At 49.6% G+C, this 14,191-nt stretch overlaps 1 protein-coding gene across 3 annotated transcripts in view; it reads right to left on the reverse strand.

Annotated features, from left to right (window-relative positions):
* Positions 1 to 1,544: 1,544 nt before the first annotated feature.
* The window catches only part of LOC118078308 (carboxyl-terminal PDZ ligand of neuronal nitric oxide synthase protein-like), a 49,437-nt gene continuing 36,790 nt past the window's right edge, over positions 1,545 to 14,191 (reverse strand). For 2 of the 3 annotated variants that reach the window (XM_060270607.1, XM_060270606.1), the window contains 3 exons: positions 9,342 to 9,507; positions 5,817 to 6,153; positions 1,545 to 2,476 (listed from right to left, as the gene is read on the reverse strand). In XM_060270607.1, coding sequence (XP_060126590.1) covers positions 2,029 to 2,476; positions 5,817 to 6,153; positions 9,342 to 9,507 — 951 coding nt within the window. In that variant the 3' untranslated portion in view covers positions 1,545 to 2,028. Of the gene's footprint in view, positions 2,560 to 5,816; positions 6,154 to 9,341; positions 9,508 to 14,191 lie in introns of all 3 variants that reach the window. The other variant, XM_060270608.1, reaches the window with a different exon arrangement.

A 14,191-nucleotide genomic window follows, 5' to 3' on the forward strand; every position in this document is an offset into this window, starting at 1 on the left:
AAAAATAACTTTGGAGTTTGGGCTGCCTTGATTACTGGGAATGGGCAAAACTCTGGCTCCCTTATGAGGACACCCGGATTGGTTTCATGTGTGTCGCTCCCATCAAGTGAACTTATAAAAAAATTCCTCGTATTGAATCAAGCCATTGATTAATACATCGACCTCAAGCTCCTGACCAGGCCGGCGGGAAGAAGCGCGCCCGTTTAAAAAAAAAAAAAAAAACCTCCGCCCCAGGCCCCGCCCCCGTGAGCCTATTGGCCGGCAGGAGCCGCAGCAGCCAAACATGCGCTCCGAGCCCGCAAGCCTTTTCTGCTGCTGGGCGGGAAGAAGCGCGCCTGTTTAAAAAAATAAATAACTCCGCCCCAGGCCCCGCCCCCGCGAGCCTATTGGCTGCGGAAATGCGGCGGGGAGGGGCTGATGCAGGGAGGGGGCCGACCACGCTCCCCGGGCTGCTAACGTCACCTTGCGTCCTTTTCGCACAGCGCACGGCGGAGTTGTGGACTCCGGCGGGCGCCGTGCAGGGCGCACGGCGCGCCGCCGCAGCTGTGTGCTCCGGCGGCGGCGGGCACCACGCGAGTGTCTGGCGGGCGCTGCCGCATGGCTCAGGCGGCGCATGGCTCGGACGCCTCCTCCCCTCGTATCCGCTCCGAAGCGGCAGCAAAGGTGTGAAAGATGTGAAAGGTGTGAAAGAGCCACATGCGGCTCCGGAGCCGCAGGTTGCAGACCCCTGGCTTAGGGGGACAATCTGTGGCATACAGTCTAGATTTCAGCCACAATCTCCTTTCCCTTCCTCCCCCCCAACAAACACTCTGTGAGGTGAGTGAGGCTGAGAGACTTCAGAGAAGCGGGACTAGCCCAAGGTCACCCAGCAGCTGCATGGGGAGGAGCGGAGACTCGAACCCGGTCCCCCAGATTATGAGTCCATCGCTCTTAACCACTACACCACACCGGCTCTCACACCACGCTGGCTCTCGAGGCCACCTAGGCGAGATCACCTTCTGGCGCCCGCCCGCCCCCCCCCCCCAAATAAATAAATAAAAATAGAAAAAATAGAAAATTAAAATTAGGGGGGGGGGAATAAAAATTAGAAAGGAAATTAGAAATAAAAATTAGAAAAAATAAAAATAAAATAAAAAACAGTTGAGAGGCGCGGGGAGGTGGTCCCAGGCTCCCGCGCGCCTCCGGAGCTTTGCGCGTCCCTCCTCTCTATGACATCCATTGAATCCGTTGCTCCGTGTCCGCTTCTCTGGAGCAGCAGAAAGCAACCTTTCTCCCTCCTCTCTATGACATCCTTTGATATACCCAGTTTCTCATATTTTAAGACATACCCATAAAATAAGCCATCGCAAAGCTCCGGAGGCGCGCGGGAGCCTGGGACCACCTCCCCGCGCCTCTCAACTGTTTTTTATTTTATTTTTATTTTTATAAAATAAGCCATCGCTGCGCCTGCCAGCTGTAGCTTAAAGAGCGGCTTCAGGCCGCTCTCCGGAGGCGCGCGCGGGCCTCGGGATAGCGGCCTGAATCCGCTCCCCAGCGGACAGGCGCAGCGAGGTGGCCTTAGGCTCGCGCTCCCGCGCGCCTATGGGACTTTGCGTGGCAACGCGGCTGGCGGGGGGGGGCTTTGCGCGTCGTCCTCCTTCCCCAGCCCGGGCCCAGAGACGGCCCTGCAGGCGGCGGGCTGTTCAGCGCCCCCTCCACTTCAGCGCTCTAGGCGATGGCCTAGTTGGCCTGAGTGGAGGCGCCGGCCCCGACCCTGGGGGGTGACACGAGGTCCTTCGGTGTTCCTCCGTCCCGGGTCACCCAGTTTGTCGAGGCTTCTGCTTGTGTGGAAGACAACGGCGGCAGACCCTTCTTTCGGAGAGCACATGGCTCCCGGCTCAAAGTCTCCCACTTTTGCTCCTTGGGCGCCGCTCATACGGGAACTGGTGGCCATTTCGGAGACTCCCCCACCTCTGGCGCCACAGCGCCCTACAAGCCGCCTCTAAACCCCACGGTCCGCGCCGGGCAACGGCCTGCTCCCCGAGCGCATTATGCGCGGGCAAGGCAGGGCCCCGAGCTGTCCAGCTCGTCCTCCGAGAGACTGATGCGCAAGCAGGTTTCCTTGCCGGCCGAGGAGAGGAAAGGACGCCGGCCGGACAAGCTGCCCTCCGGATCCCGGGCGGGGCCTTTCTCGGCTCGGCCCGAGGTCCCTCTGGCTGGGGGGGCCTGTCCCCCCTCCCCGGCCCGCACCTGGTTTTCGGCACGGCCGCAAGTGCGACCTCTCGCCAGCGTCCGGGGCTCAGACTCCAAGGGGGCCAGGGAGAAGACGGCGATGCTGGCGAGCGTGGACGTGCCGTGGCCGGGCCCAGAGGTGCTGGTGCTGGTGGTCACTGCTGTGGCGTCCGCCTCGGCTTCTAGGGTGGGCGAGGTGGTTTTGCTGGACCTCCTGCGCACCCCTGGAGGGGGTGGGTTCAGCCTGGGGATGTGGGGCTGCAGCCTGTCAAATGGAGAAGGGATGGATGGCCTTCAGAGGCTTCTCGTGAATTTGCACACTGCCCTGATATTCGGGCAGAGATACTTCTACAAATAAATAACATTCTGTCGTGAACGGCCCTGCGATCTTCGGATAAGGGGCAGTGTGCAAGCTTAATCAGGGATAAAAATGATACGCTGTATTTCTCCGCGTATAAGACGCCCCCATGTATAAGGTCATAGAATCGTAGAGTTGGAAGAGACCCCCGAGGGCCATCCAGTCCAACCCCCTGCCAAGCAGGAAACACCATCCAAGCATTCTTGACATATGCCTGTCGAGCCTCTGCTTAAAGACCTCCAGAGAAGGAGACTCCGCCACACTCCTTGGTAGCAAATCCCACTGTCGAACAGCTCTTACTGTCAGGAAGTTCTTCCTAATGTTGAGGTGGAATCTTCTTTCTTGTAGTTTGAATCCATTGCTCCGTGTCCGCTTCTCTGGAGCAGCAGAAAACAATCTTTCTCCCTCCTCTATATGACATCCTTTCATATATTTGAACATGGCTATCATATCACCACTTAACCTTCTCTTCTCCAAGCTAAACATACCCAGCTGACATGAGTCAGCAGTGTGATGCAGCAGCTCAAAAAGCCAATGCAATTCTGGGCTGCATCAATAGGAGTATAGCATCTAGATCTAGGGAAGTAATAGGACCACTGTATTCTGCTCTGGTCAGACCTCACCTGGAGTACTGTGTCCAGTTCTGGGCACCACAGTTCAAGAAGGATACGGACAAGCTGGAACGTGTCCAGAAGAGGGCAACCAAAATGGTCAAAGGCCTGGAAACGATGCCTTATGAGGAACGGCTTAGGGAGCTGGGTATGTTTAGCCTGGAGAAGAGAAGGTAAAGGGGTGATATGATAGCCATGTTCAAATATATGAAAGGATGTCATATGGAGGAGGGAGAAAGATTGTTTTCTGCTGCTCCAGAGAAGCGGACACGGAGCAATGGATTCAAACTTCAAGAAAGAAGATTCCACCTAACTTCCTGACAGTAAGAGCTGTTTGGCAGTGGGATTTGCTGCCAAGAAGTCTGGTGGAGTCTCCTTCTTTGGAGGTCTTGAAGCAGAGGCTCGACAGGCATATGTCAAGAAGGCTTTGATGGTGTTTCCTGCTTGACAGGGGGTTGGACTGGATGACCCTTGTGGTCTCTTCCAACTCTATGATTATATGATTAGGAAGAACTTCCTGACAGTAAGAGCTGTTCGTCAGTGGGATTTGCTGCCAAGGAGTGTGGTGGAGTCTCCTTCTTTGGAGGTCTTGAAGCAGAGGCTTGACAGGCATATGTCAAGAATGCTTGGATGGTGTTTCCTGCTTGGCAGGGGGTTGGACTGGATGGCCCTCGGGGTCTCTTCCAATTCTAGGATTATATGATTCTATGATTCTAACTCCAGCCTGACGTGCAGGGATGCCGGTTAACATGGGAATTAAAGGAAAAGGTAAAGGGACCCCTGACCATTAGGTCCAGTCATGACCGACTCCTGACAGTAAGAGCTGTTCGGCAGTGGGATTTGCTGCCAAGGAGTGGGGTGGAGTCTCCTTCTTTGGAGGTCTTTAAGCAGAAGCTCGACAGGCATCTGTCAAGAATGCTTTGATGGTGTTTCCTGCTTGGCAGGGGGTTGGACTGGATGACCCTCGGGGTCTCTTCCAACTCTATGATTCTATGATTCTATGGTGTTTCCTGCTTGGCAGGGGGTTGGACTGGATGACCCTCGGGGTCTCTTCCAACTCTAGGATTCTATGATTCTATGGTGTTTCCTGCTTGGCAGGGGGTTGGACTGGATGACCCTCGTGGTCTCTTCCAACTCTATGATTCTATGATTCTATGGTGTTTCCTGCTTGGCAGGGGGTTGGACTGGATGGCCCTTGTGGTCTCTTCCAACTCTAGGATTCTATGAAATAAGCCGTAGCAGGATTTCTAAGCATTTGCACAATATAAGCCATACCCCGAAAATAAGACCTAGGGATAGGCGCAGTTCTGGAGGGCGCCAAGGAAGAGGCGAGGCTGGATGTGTAATTAAAAAATAAGACATCCCCTGGAAATAAGCCACTGTGGGGGTTTTTTTTAAGGAAAAATAAAAATAAGATCTCTTATTTTTGGGGAAACACGGTGAGGCCGGTTCTGCAGGGGAGGCTAAGCTGATCAAGGCCTAGATGAGGAATTTCGGTTGGCAGATCTGGGGAATTTTTAGCCCGGAGAAGAGGAGACTGGGGGCGGGGGGGCGGAATATCATAGAATCATAGAATCATAGAGTTGGAAGAGAAAGGATAGCTGTCTTCAGATATGAATTTAGGGCTGTCCTACCGAAGGTGGAACGGAAGAAGCTTGCTTTCTGCTGCTCTGGAGGGACCCCAAAACCAATACAGTGGTACCTCTACTTACGAATTTAACGCGCTCCGAACGCCCATGTGTAAGCCGGAAAAAATTGAATCCCATAAAGTTGAATCCCATAAAGTCGAATCCCCAAAAGTCGAATCCCATAGGAATGCATTGGGAGAAAAAATTCGCAACCCTATCGCAAAATTCGTTAGATGGCCTCGTGTCCGGGAACCGTTGGATGAGATGACCCTTGGGAGGTACCTCCGGTTCTGATTCGAGGAGAGCAGACCAATGGGTGCGGCCGAATCACTTGCGCTGGCACGACAGCCGTGAAACCGCAGAATAAACCTGCGTGTATCGCAGCCCGCCCGCCCCCTTTCCCCCCGCGCAGCGCTCGCAAGCAAGCGGTGCAATTTGCCTTGCATGGGCCCAGGCGCAGGGGCGTGGCTAGGATAAAAATTAGGGGGGGCAAGGGGCGGGGGCAAGGGGCGGGAGGGGAGGGGCCACAGTGGGGATGTGGGCGGGGCTACGCCGCCTGCGCCTCCCCGGTCTTCCGAGGAGGCGGCCCCAGGCTTCCCGCTCCCGGCGCAGGGGCGTGGCCAGGATAAAAATTAGGGGGGGCAAGGGGCGGGAGGGGAGGGGCCACAGTGGGAATGTGGGCGGGGCTACGCCGCCTGCACCTCCCCGGTCTTCCGAGGAGGCGGCCCCAGGCTTCCCGCTCCCGGCGCGAAGCCCCAGAGGTGCGCGGGGGACGCGAGCCTGTGGCTGCCTCCTCCGCTTACGCTCCCCGCTCAGCGCTCCTCCGCTTACGCTCCCCGTGCGCCTCTGGAGCTTCGCGCCGGGAGTGGGAGCCTGGGGCTGCCGCGCCTGCGCCCCTCAGCCTTTTGCTTCTAGGGGGGGCGATTGCCCCCTCCTGCCCCCGCTTGCCTACGCCTATGCCCAGACGTGGGTCGATTACGAGCAACCCTGTGCCCAGACTCCCCTTACCTCTCCTCCTGCGCCAGGTTGCCGCTCTTCGTCTGGCCCGTTCCCCCGAGCGCCCCGCAGTCTGCGGCCTCGGACCCCTCGACGCTGCGGAGGCCGCCGGGCCCCTCCAGGACCGCCAGGTGCTCCTCGCTCTCCGCCCACTGGGTCAGCTGGCTTCCCTTCTCCAGGTCGGACAGGTTCAGGTAAGGCTCACAAGCCCCGCCCATCGGCGCCACGGGGCTGCCCAGGGCGCTGGCGGGCGTCGAGGCGGACAGCAGGTTGATTTCGAGGCTGTAGTGGTTCTTTAAGTTGAGGGAGAGGGACTGCGCCACGGTCAGGTTCGGCAGGGAACGGTCAACTAAAAGCAGGGTGGATAAAAATCAATTATTATTTTTTTAAAAAATAATAAAAAAATCCGATTTTTTAATTTAAATCAGATTTTTTTGATTTAAATCAAAAATTTTTTATTTAAATCGGATTTTTTTTAAATAAAATGCTTTTAAATAAAATATATTACCATCCAAAGGTTATTCCATCATGAAATAAAGATTAGTTTTTTTTATTATGTAGAATAAGGTTATATATGTTTAATTTGGGGGTTAAATGAATTCCATTAATCCATTCACAATGTCATGCTCCTCCAGAGGTTTTTTGCAAGATTATTGGGCAGTTTCTCTGCCTGCAAGATATTATCGCAGATGCTTGGTTTACTTTTGCAGTTCTCAAAACTGAATTTGACTCAGCGGAGATCACAAGCCTCTTCTTCACAGCAAAAATGTTATAACATGAACAGAGTTGAGAAAAAGACCTTAATCCTATTGTTCTACAAACCTATGAATACAGAATCAACCCCTTCAGTGCTAAGTTTCAGGAAGTTCAGTGAATAGAATAGAAACAATATTTTTCTGATTGTTTGGAGTGGACAGTATTTAAGTTTTTCATGTGTAGGCTGGGCTGACAGTCTAAGTTTCTTAAAATATATATATTTTGTTTTTGTTTAGCCAAATTAGTTAACAAACATGGATGTTTGTTGAAGCAAATAACATATGCTGAAATGTCATTGTTTCAGTTGAATAAATCTATTTAAATTGTTATTATTAAGGTAATGATTATTTTTCTCCTTCCTAAGTACAACAGAAAAGTTGTCCAAATATGAAAGATTAACCTATTAAACTGAGGATAAAAAAACTAATATGAAAAGTTGTTATTCTAAAAATCTTCATCTACTTGCATATTAAAGTTATACCAGCAAGAAAAAGTCTTTATGTAGAAAACTACAGTATGATTTAAATCAAGCCTTACTGACTAGTGATTTGAATCATGATTTAAATCGTGATTTAAATCAGTTTGATTTAAATCAAATCCACCCTGGAAGCCCCCGAGCTGTGGGTGCAGGCCAATATGCCCTGGCCCTGTTTTATGCCCCCAGTATCTGGTATTCAGTGGTAGACTGCCTCTGCGGCTGGAGGCTCCATCTATCCATCAGGATATGAAGCCATTTGATAGACCTCGCAGGGCCACACAAGCCACGGAGCACATCCGTCACTCTAATTCTGCACTGCATTGCAGTACAAGTGAAACTCGGAAAATTAGAATACCGTCGAAAAGTGCATTTATTTCAGTAATGCATCTTAAAAAGTGAAACCAATATATGAGATAGATGCATATATGCAAAGCCAACCCTTTATTTGTTGTAATTGTAATTATTTGTCGATAGGCGGGTCAGTTATAAATGGAATGTATTGAATGAAATGTAACGGCGATGTTTATTTTCATATTATTGTAACTGTTTGTTTTATTCCTGTGGAATTTCCAAAAGAAAGCATTTGTAAAAATAAAAGTAAAAAATAACAAGTGATGGGGGACACCTGGCTTGAGAGCAGTACATGTGAAAAGGATCTAGGAGTCCTGGTAGACCACAAACTTGACATGAGTCAACAGTGTGATGCAGCAGCTCAAAAAGCCAATGCAATTCTGGGCTGCATCAAGAGGAGTATAGCATCTAGATCAAGGGAAGTAATAGTACCACTGTATTCTGCTCTGGTCAGACCTCACCTGGAGTACTGTGTCCAGTTCTGGGCACCACAGTTCAAGAAGGATCCTGACAAGCTGGAACGTGTCCAGAAGAGGGCAACCAAAATGGTCAAAGGCCTGGAAACGATGCCTTATGAGGAACGGCTTAGGGAGCTGGGTATGTTTAGCCTGGAGAAGAGAAGGTGAAGGGGTGATATGATAGCCATGTTCAAATATATGAAAGGATGTCATATGGAGGAGGGAGAAAGATTGTTTTCTGCTGCTCCAGAGAAGCGGACACGGAGCAATGGATTCAAACTACAAGAAAGAAGATTCCACCTCAACATTAGGAAGAACTTCCTGACAGTCAGAGCTGTTCGGCAGTGGGATTTGCTGCCAAGGAGTGGGGCGGAGTCTCCTTCTTTGGAGGTCTTTAAGCGGAGGCTTGACAGGCATCTGTCAGGAATGCTTTGATGGTGTTTCCTGCTCGGCAGGGGGTTGGACTGGATGGCCCTTGGGGTCTCTTCCAACTCTATGACTCTATGATTCTCTATGATTCTATGATTCCACCTAAACATTAGAAAGAACTTCCTGACAGTAAGAGCTGTTCGGCAGTGGGATTTGCTGCCAAGGAGTGTGGTGGAGTCTCCTTCTTTGGGAGGTCTTTAAGCGGAGGCTTGACAGGCATATGTCAAGAATGCTTTGATGGTGTTTCCTGCTTGGCAGGGGGTTGGACTGGATGGCCCTTGGGGTCTCTTCCAACTCTATGACTCTATGATTCTCTATGATTCTATGATTCCACCTAAACATTAGAAAGAACTTCCTGACAGTAAGAGCTGTTCGGCAGTGGGATTTGCTGCCAAGGAGTGTGGTGGAGTCTCCTTCTTTGGAGGTCTTTAAGCAGAGGCTTGACAGGCATATGTCAAGAATGCTTGGATGGTGTTTCCTGCTTGGCAGGGGGTTGGACTGGATGGCCCTTGGGGTCTCTTCCAACTCTAGGATTCTACGATTTGTCGTTAGGCGGGTCAACAATAAATGGAATGTATTTAACGAAATGTAATCGCGATGTTGATTTTTATATTATCGCAACTATTTGTTTCATGACTGTGGAATGTCCCAAAGAAAGCCTTTGTAAAAATAAAAATAAAAAAAACAACAAGTTGCATTCCTGAAATAAATGCACTTTTCAATGATGTTCTCATTTCCCCGAGTTTCACCTGTCGTGCCGTGGCCAATTCAGAAGCGCAGGGTCCCTGCATGGCAGTCACAGCCCCCCTCAGACTAGATAGCTTTCTAAGGTTATACAACCACCTTATAGCAATTATGCAATGACGATAATTGGGTATCTTCTGGTGCTGCGTGCAAACTGACTTTACAAGCCGTTTCAGCTTCATGGAGCCAAACCTACCTGGCAGGGTTGTTAGGAGGATAATGCGGAGAGAGGGAGGATGAGGGGCGGCATCCCTGGGCGCCCGAGAGAGGCCCTTCGAGTGACCCTCCATGGAGACACCCCCCCCCCTCCAAGCTACTCACCTGGATGCCGCAGGTGTACCTTGATCTCTAGCTCCTTGAGCTGCCTCACCAGCGAGGAGACGTGCTGGAGGAGGTGGCGGTTGGTCATCAGGAGCTGCCGGACACGGGCCTGGGCTTCAACGCGGGCCGCGGTTTCGGCCGACAGCTGGTCTTTCAATAGCTGCACCTGCCGGGAGATGGGGTGGGGGGGGGGGTGGGGACATGATGAGTAGGGTGGGTCCTAAAAAACTTTGGAAAAGGTTTCCTCCCTCGATCTTATATCAGGCGTATGGTATAAACATAGTCAAATTTCAATTTTGGGACAAATCGGTTCATATTTAGACCCTGCTCCTACAGATCCTGCCAACCTAGCAGTTCGAAAGCAGGTCAAAATGCAAGTAGATAAATAGGAACCGCTACAGCGGGGAAGGTAAACGGCGTTTCCATGCGCTGCTCTGGTTCGCCAGAAGCGGCTTTGTCATGCTGGCCACATGACCTGGAAGCTGTACGCCGGCTCCCTCGGCCATTAACGCGAGATGAGCGCCGCAACCCCAGAGTCGGTCACGACTGGACCTAATGGTCAGGGGTCCCTTGACCTTTACCTTTACCTACAGATTGACATCTTGCCTCAGATACGAGCGATGAAAAGGTAGGAATTTGACTCATTTATTCTCAGGATGTTCAATTGTGAACTAATCAACATAAATTTTTGGTTTGAAGTAGAGCAAGAATAGTTGCCTACTCTTATTTTCTGCAATATTTATTTATTTAACATGTTGACAATTGACATGAAAAACCAATGGTTTTGAACCAATGATATGGAACAATTAAGCAAACGGGGTACTAAACAAGTAAACATAAACATTAGACAATAAAACACCACTCATATTATGTGCTGCATCAAAACATCACATTATACCCGTGTTTCTCATATTTTAAGACACCCCTACAAAATAAGGCATGGCAGGATTTTCCAGACCTGGCGAAATATAAGGCATACCCCGGAAATAAGACATACCGGTACCGGGTTGTGGTGGGAGCAGGTCTGTGCAAAAGAAGAAGAAAAGGAGGCACGCCTCCTCGGAACCGGCTGCCGCTGCCACATGGAGCTCCGTCCGAGTGGGAGAGCTGCAGCACGCACGGCAAGAGCTGCAGCAGGAGCCTCGGTGTCCGCTGTGCGAAGCCCTGGCAACCGGCTAGCGCCTCAGCACGCGGCGCCGGGACCCTGCTGGACCCGCAGCTCAAGCCGCGCAAAGCCGCGGAAGCCGGCAGGAGCCGCGGCGCGAAGATCAAAGGCACCCGGCTAGAGCCTCAGCCCGCGGCGCCGTGACCCTGCTCAAGCCGCGCAAAGCCCCGGCAGCCGGCAGGAGCCGCGGCGCACGAAGAACAAAGGATCGGGACCCGCAGCTCAAGGCGCGCTACCCGGTAAGCCCCGGCACCCAGGTTTTCGGCAGGGAAATTTGACTGCATTCTCAAGCTCAGGTTTCCCAGTGCAAATTTACACTGCAGATTCCTTAGCATCGTGGGAATTAAATCTGACGACGGGGTAAATCTGAGCTTTCCAGCTCTTGAATCACGAGAGCCAAAGCCTCTTAGAACAGCAAGTGGGGGGGAAGGTCAATAAGAGACATGCAAAGGGCTCACCTAAGTCCCAAGAAGAAAAACACACAGCGCTGGTGGGAGGACTGGATCAACTGGCAAGCCACGGGCAGCTGGCTTACTGTACAATATTTATGCATGGTTGCATGCAATTGCTCCACCACCACCACCCCCAGTGTGCTTTTGCTTGGTGCAAAAGTACAATATTTATGCGTGGTTGGTGCACGCTTTAATTGCATGCAATTGCTCCCCCTCAGTGTGCTTTTGCTTGGTGCAAAAGTACAATATTTATGCGTGGTTGGTGCACGCTTTAATTGCATGCAATTGCTCCCCCTCAGTGTGCTTTTGCTTGGTGCAAAAGTACAATATTTATGCGTGGTTGGTGCACGCTTTAATTGCATGCAATTGCTCCCCCTCAGTGTGCTTTTGCTTGGTGCAAAAGTACAATATTTATGCGTGGTTGGTGCACGCTTTAATTGCATGCAATTGCTCCCCCTCAGTGTGCTTTTGCTTGGTGCAAAAGTACAATATTTATGCGTGGTTGGTGCACGCTTTAATTGCATGCAATTGCTCCCCCTCAGTGTGCTTTTGCTTGGTGCAAAAGTACAATATTTATGCGTGGTTGGTGCAAGATTAAACTTAATTATGACTGAATAAATGTAGTTTGCTATACCATACTTAATTAAAAAATAAGACATCCCTTGAAAATAAGCCATGGTGTGTGTTTTTTGAGGAAAAAAAATATATAAGACATGTCTTATAATATGAGAAACACGGTACTTAATTACTTAGGTATAAATTGTACTAAATGCTTACGTTTTGTGTAATTAATAAAATTATGCCTTATGCAATATTATACATTGTACTTGTACACCATATATGCTAAAAAATATGCTTTTATGCCTTACACTAAACCTCTATTTTGGTAATTAGTAATTAATTAATTACTTAGGTATAAATTGTACTAAATGCTTACGTTTTGTGTAATTAATAAAATTATGCCTTATGCAATATTATACATTGTACTTGTACACCATATATGCTAAAAATATGCTTTTATGCCTTACACTAAACCTCTATTTTGGTAATTAGTAATTAAGTAATTGAGTATAATGTGATGTTTTGATGCAACACATAATATGAGTGGTGTTTTATTGTTTAATATTTATGTTTACTTGTTTAGGACACCGTTTGCTTAATTGTTCCATATAATTTGTTCAAAACCATTGGTTTTTCATGTCAATTATCAACATGTTTGATCTTAAATAAATAGATATTGCCGAAAATAATAGTATGCAACTATTATGGCTCTCCATCAAACCTAAAATTTATGTTGATTAGTTCACAATTGAACATACCGAGAATAAACGAGTCAAATTCCTATGTTTTCATCGCTCGCAGCGAGGCCAAATTTCAATCTGTAGGAGCAGGGTCTAAATATGAACCGATTTGTCCCAAATTTGAAATTTGACTATGTTCATAGAATCATAGAATCATAGAGCTGGAAGAGACCACAAGGGCCATCCAGTCCAACCCCCTGCCAAGCAGGAAACACCATCAAAGCATTCTTGACATATGCCTGTCAAGCCTCTGCTTAAAGACCTCCAAAGAAGGAGACTCCGCCCCACTCCTTGGCAGCAAATCCCACTGCCGAACAGCTCTTACTGTCAGGAAGTTCTTCCTAATCATAGAATCCTAGAGTTGGAAGAGACCACAAGGGCCATCCAGTCCAACCCCCTGCCAAGCAGGAAACACCATGTTTATACCATACGCCTGATATAAGATCGAGGGAGGAAACATTTTCCCAAAAAAAGTTTTTTATGACCCACCCTAATGATGAGAGAGCCTAATGGGCCGGGTGAAGCCCCCAGGGGCCCCGCTGGATCAGGCCAATGGATCCATAGAGCCTGACTCTTAACAGATTAGACAACTGGGCCAAAGCAAAGAAGATGAATTTTAACAGGGAGAAATGTAAAGTACTACACTTGGGCCAAAAAAATGAAAGGCACAAATACAGGATGGGAGACGCCTGGCTTGAGAGCAGTACATGTGAAAAGGATCTAGGAGTCTTGGTAGACCACAAACTTGACATGAGTCAGCAGTGTGATGCAGCAGCTCAAAAAGCCAATGCAATTCTGGGCTGCATCAAGAGGAGTATAGCATCTAGATCAAGGGAAGGAATAGGACCACTGTATTCTGCTCTGGTCAGACCTCACCTGGAGTACTGTGTCCAGTTCTGGGCACCACAGTTCAAGAAGGATACTGACAAGCTGGAACGTGTCCAGAGGAGGGCAACCAAAATGGTCAAAGGCCTGGAAACGATGCCTAATGAGGAACGGCTTAGGGAGCTGGGTATGTTTAGCCTGGAGAAGAGAAGGTTAAGGGGTGATATGATAACCATGTTCAAATATATAAAAGGATGTCATATAGAGGAGGGAGAAATGTTGTTTTCTGCTGCTCCAGAGAAGCGGACACGGAGCAACGGATTCAAGCTACAAGAAAGAAGATTCCACCTCAACATTAGGAAGAACTTCCTGACAGTCAGAGCTGTTCGGCAGTGGAATTTGCTGCCAAGGAGTGTGGTGGAGTCTCCTTCTTTGGGAGGTCTTTAAGCAGAGGCTTGACAGGCATATGTCCAGAATGCTTGGATGGTGTTTCCTGCTCGGCAGGGGGTTGGACTGGATGGCCCTCGTGGTCTCTTCCAACTCTACGATTCTATGATTAGGAGGAACTTCCTGACAGTAAGAGCTGTTCGGCGGTGGAATTTGCTGCCAAGGAGTGTGGTGGAGTCTCCTTCTTTGGAGGTCTTTAAGTAGAGGCTTGACAGCCATATGCCAGGAATGCTTTGATGGTGTTTCCTGCTTGGCAGGGGGTTGGACTGGATGGCCCTTGGGGTCTCTTCCGACTCTAGGATTCTATGACTCTCTGCTTCCAACGGTGGTCAGCTAGAGGTGCCACTGGGCAACCAACACACGCAGGCAGGCGACTGTCAATCTCCGGTTCAGAGAAAAGAGTGCCTCTGGCTTTATGGCAGCTATCAATCAAGTTCTCCTCCCCAGTCGATTTGTCGGAGTCGCTTCTGGTTTCGGTTTCCTTTCCTTTCAAGCCATCCTATACAGTATAATAAAGTCCCTGTGTCTCTGCGTCCAGGATTCCCTGTGTCCTCGGGTTTGCGCTACTGCGCATGTGCCCCAGGGCGGGTGTTTCTCCACCTTTTTTGGGCCACGGCACACTTGTTCCATGAAAAAAAACCACGAGGCACACCAACTCTG

The sequence above is a fragment of the Zootoca vivipara genome, chromosome Z (assembly GCF_963506605.1).
Source record: "Zootoca vivipara chromosome Z, rZooViv1.1, whole genome shotgun sequence".
NCBI lineage: Eukaryota > Metazoa > Chordata > Lepidosauria > Squamata > Lacertidae > Zootoca > Zootoca vivipara.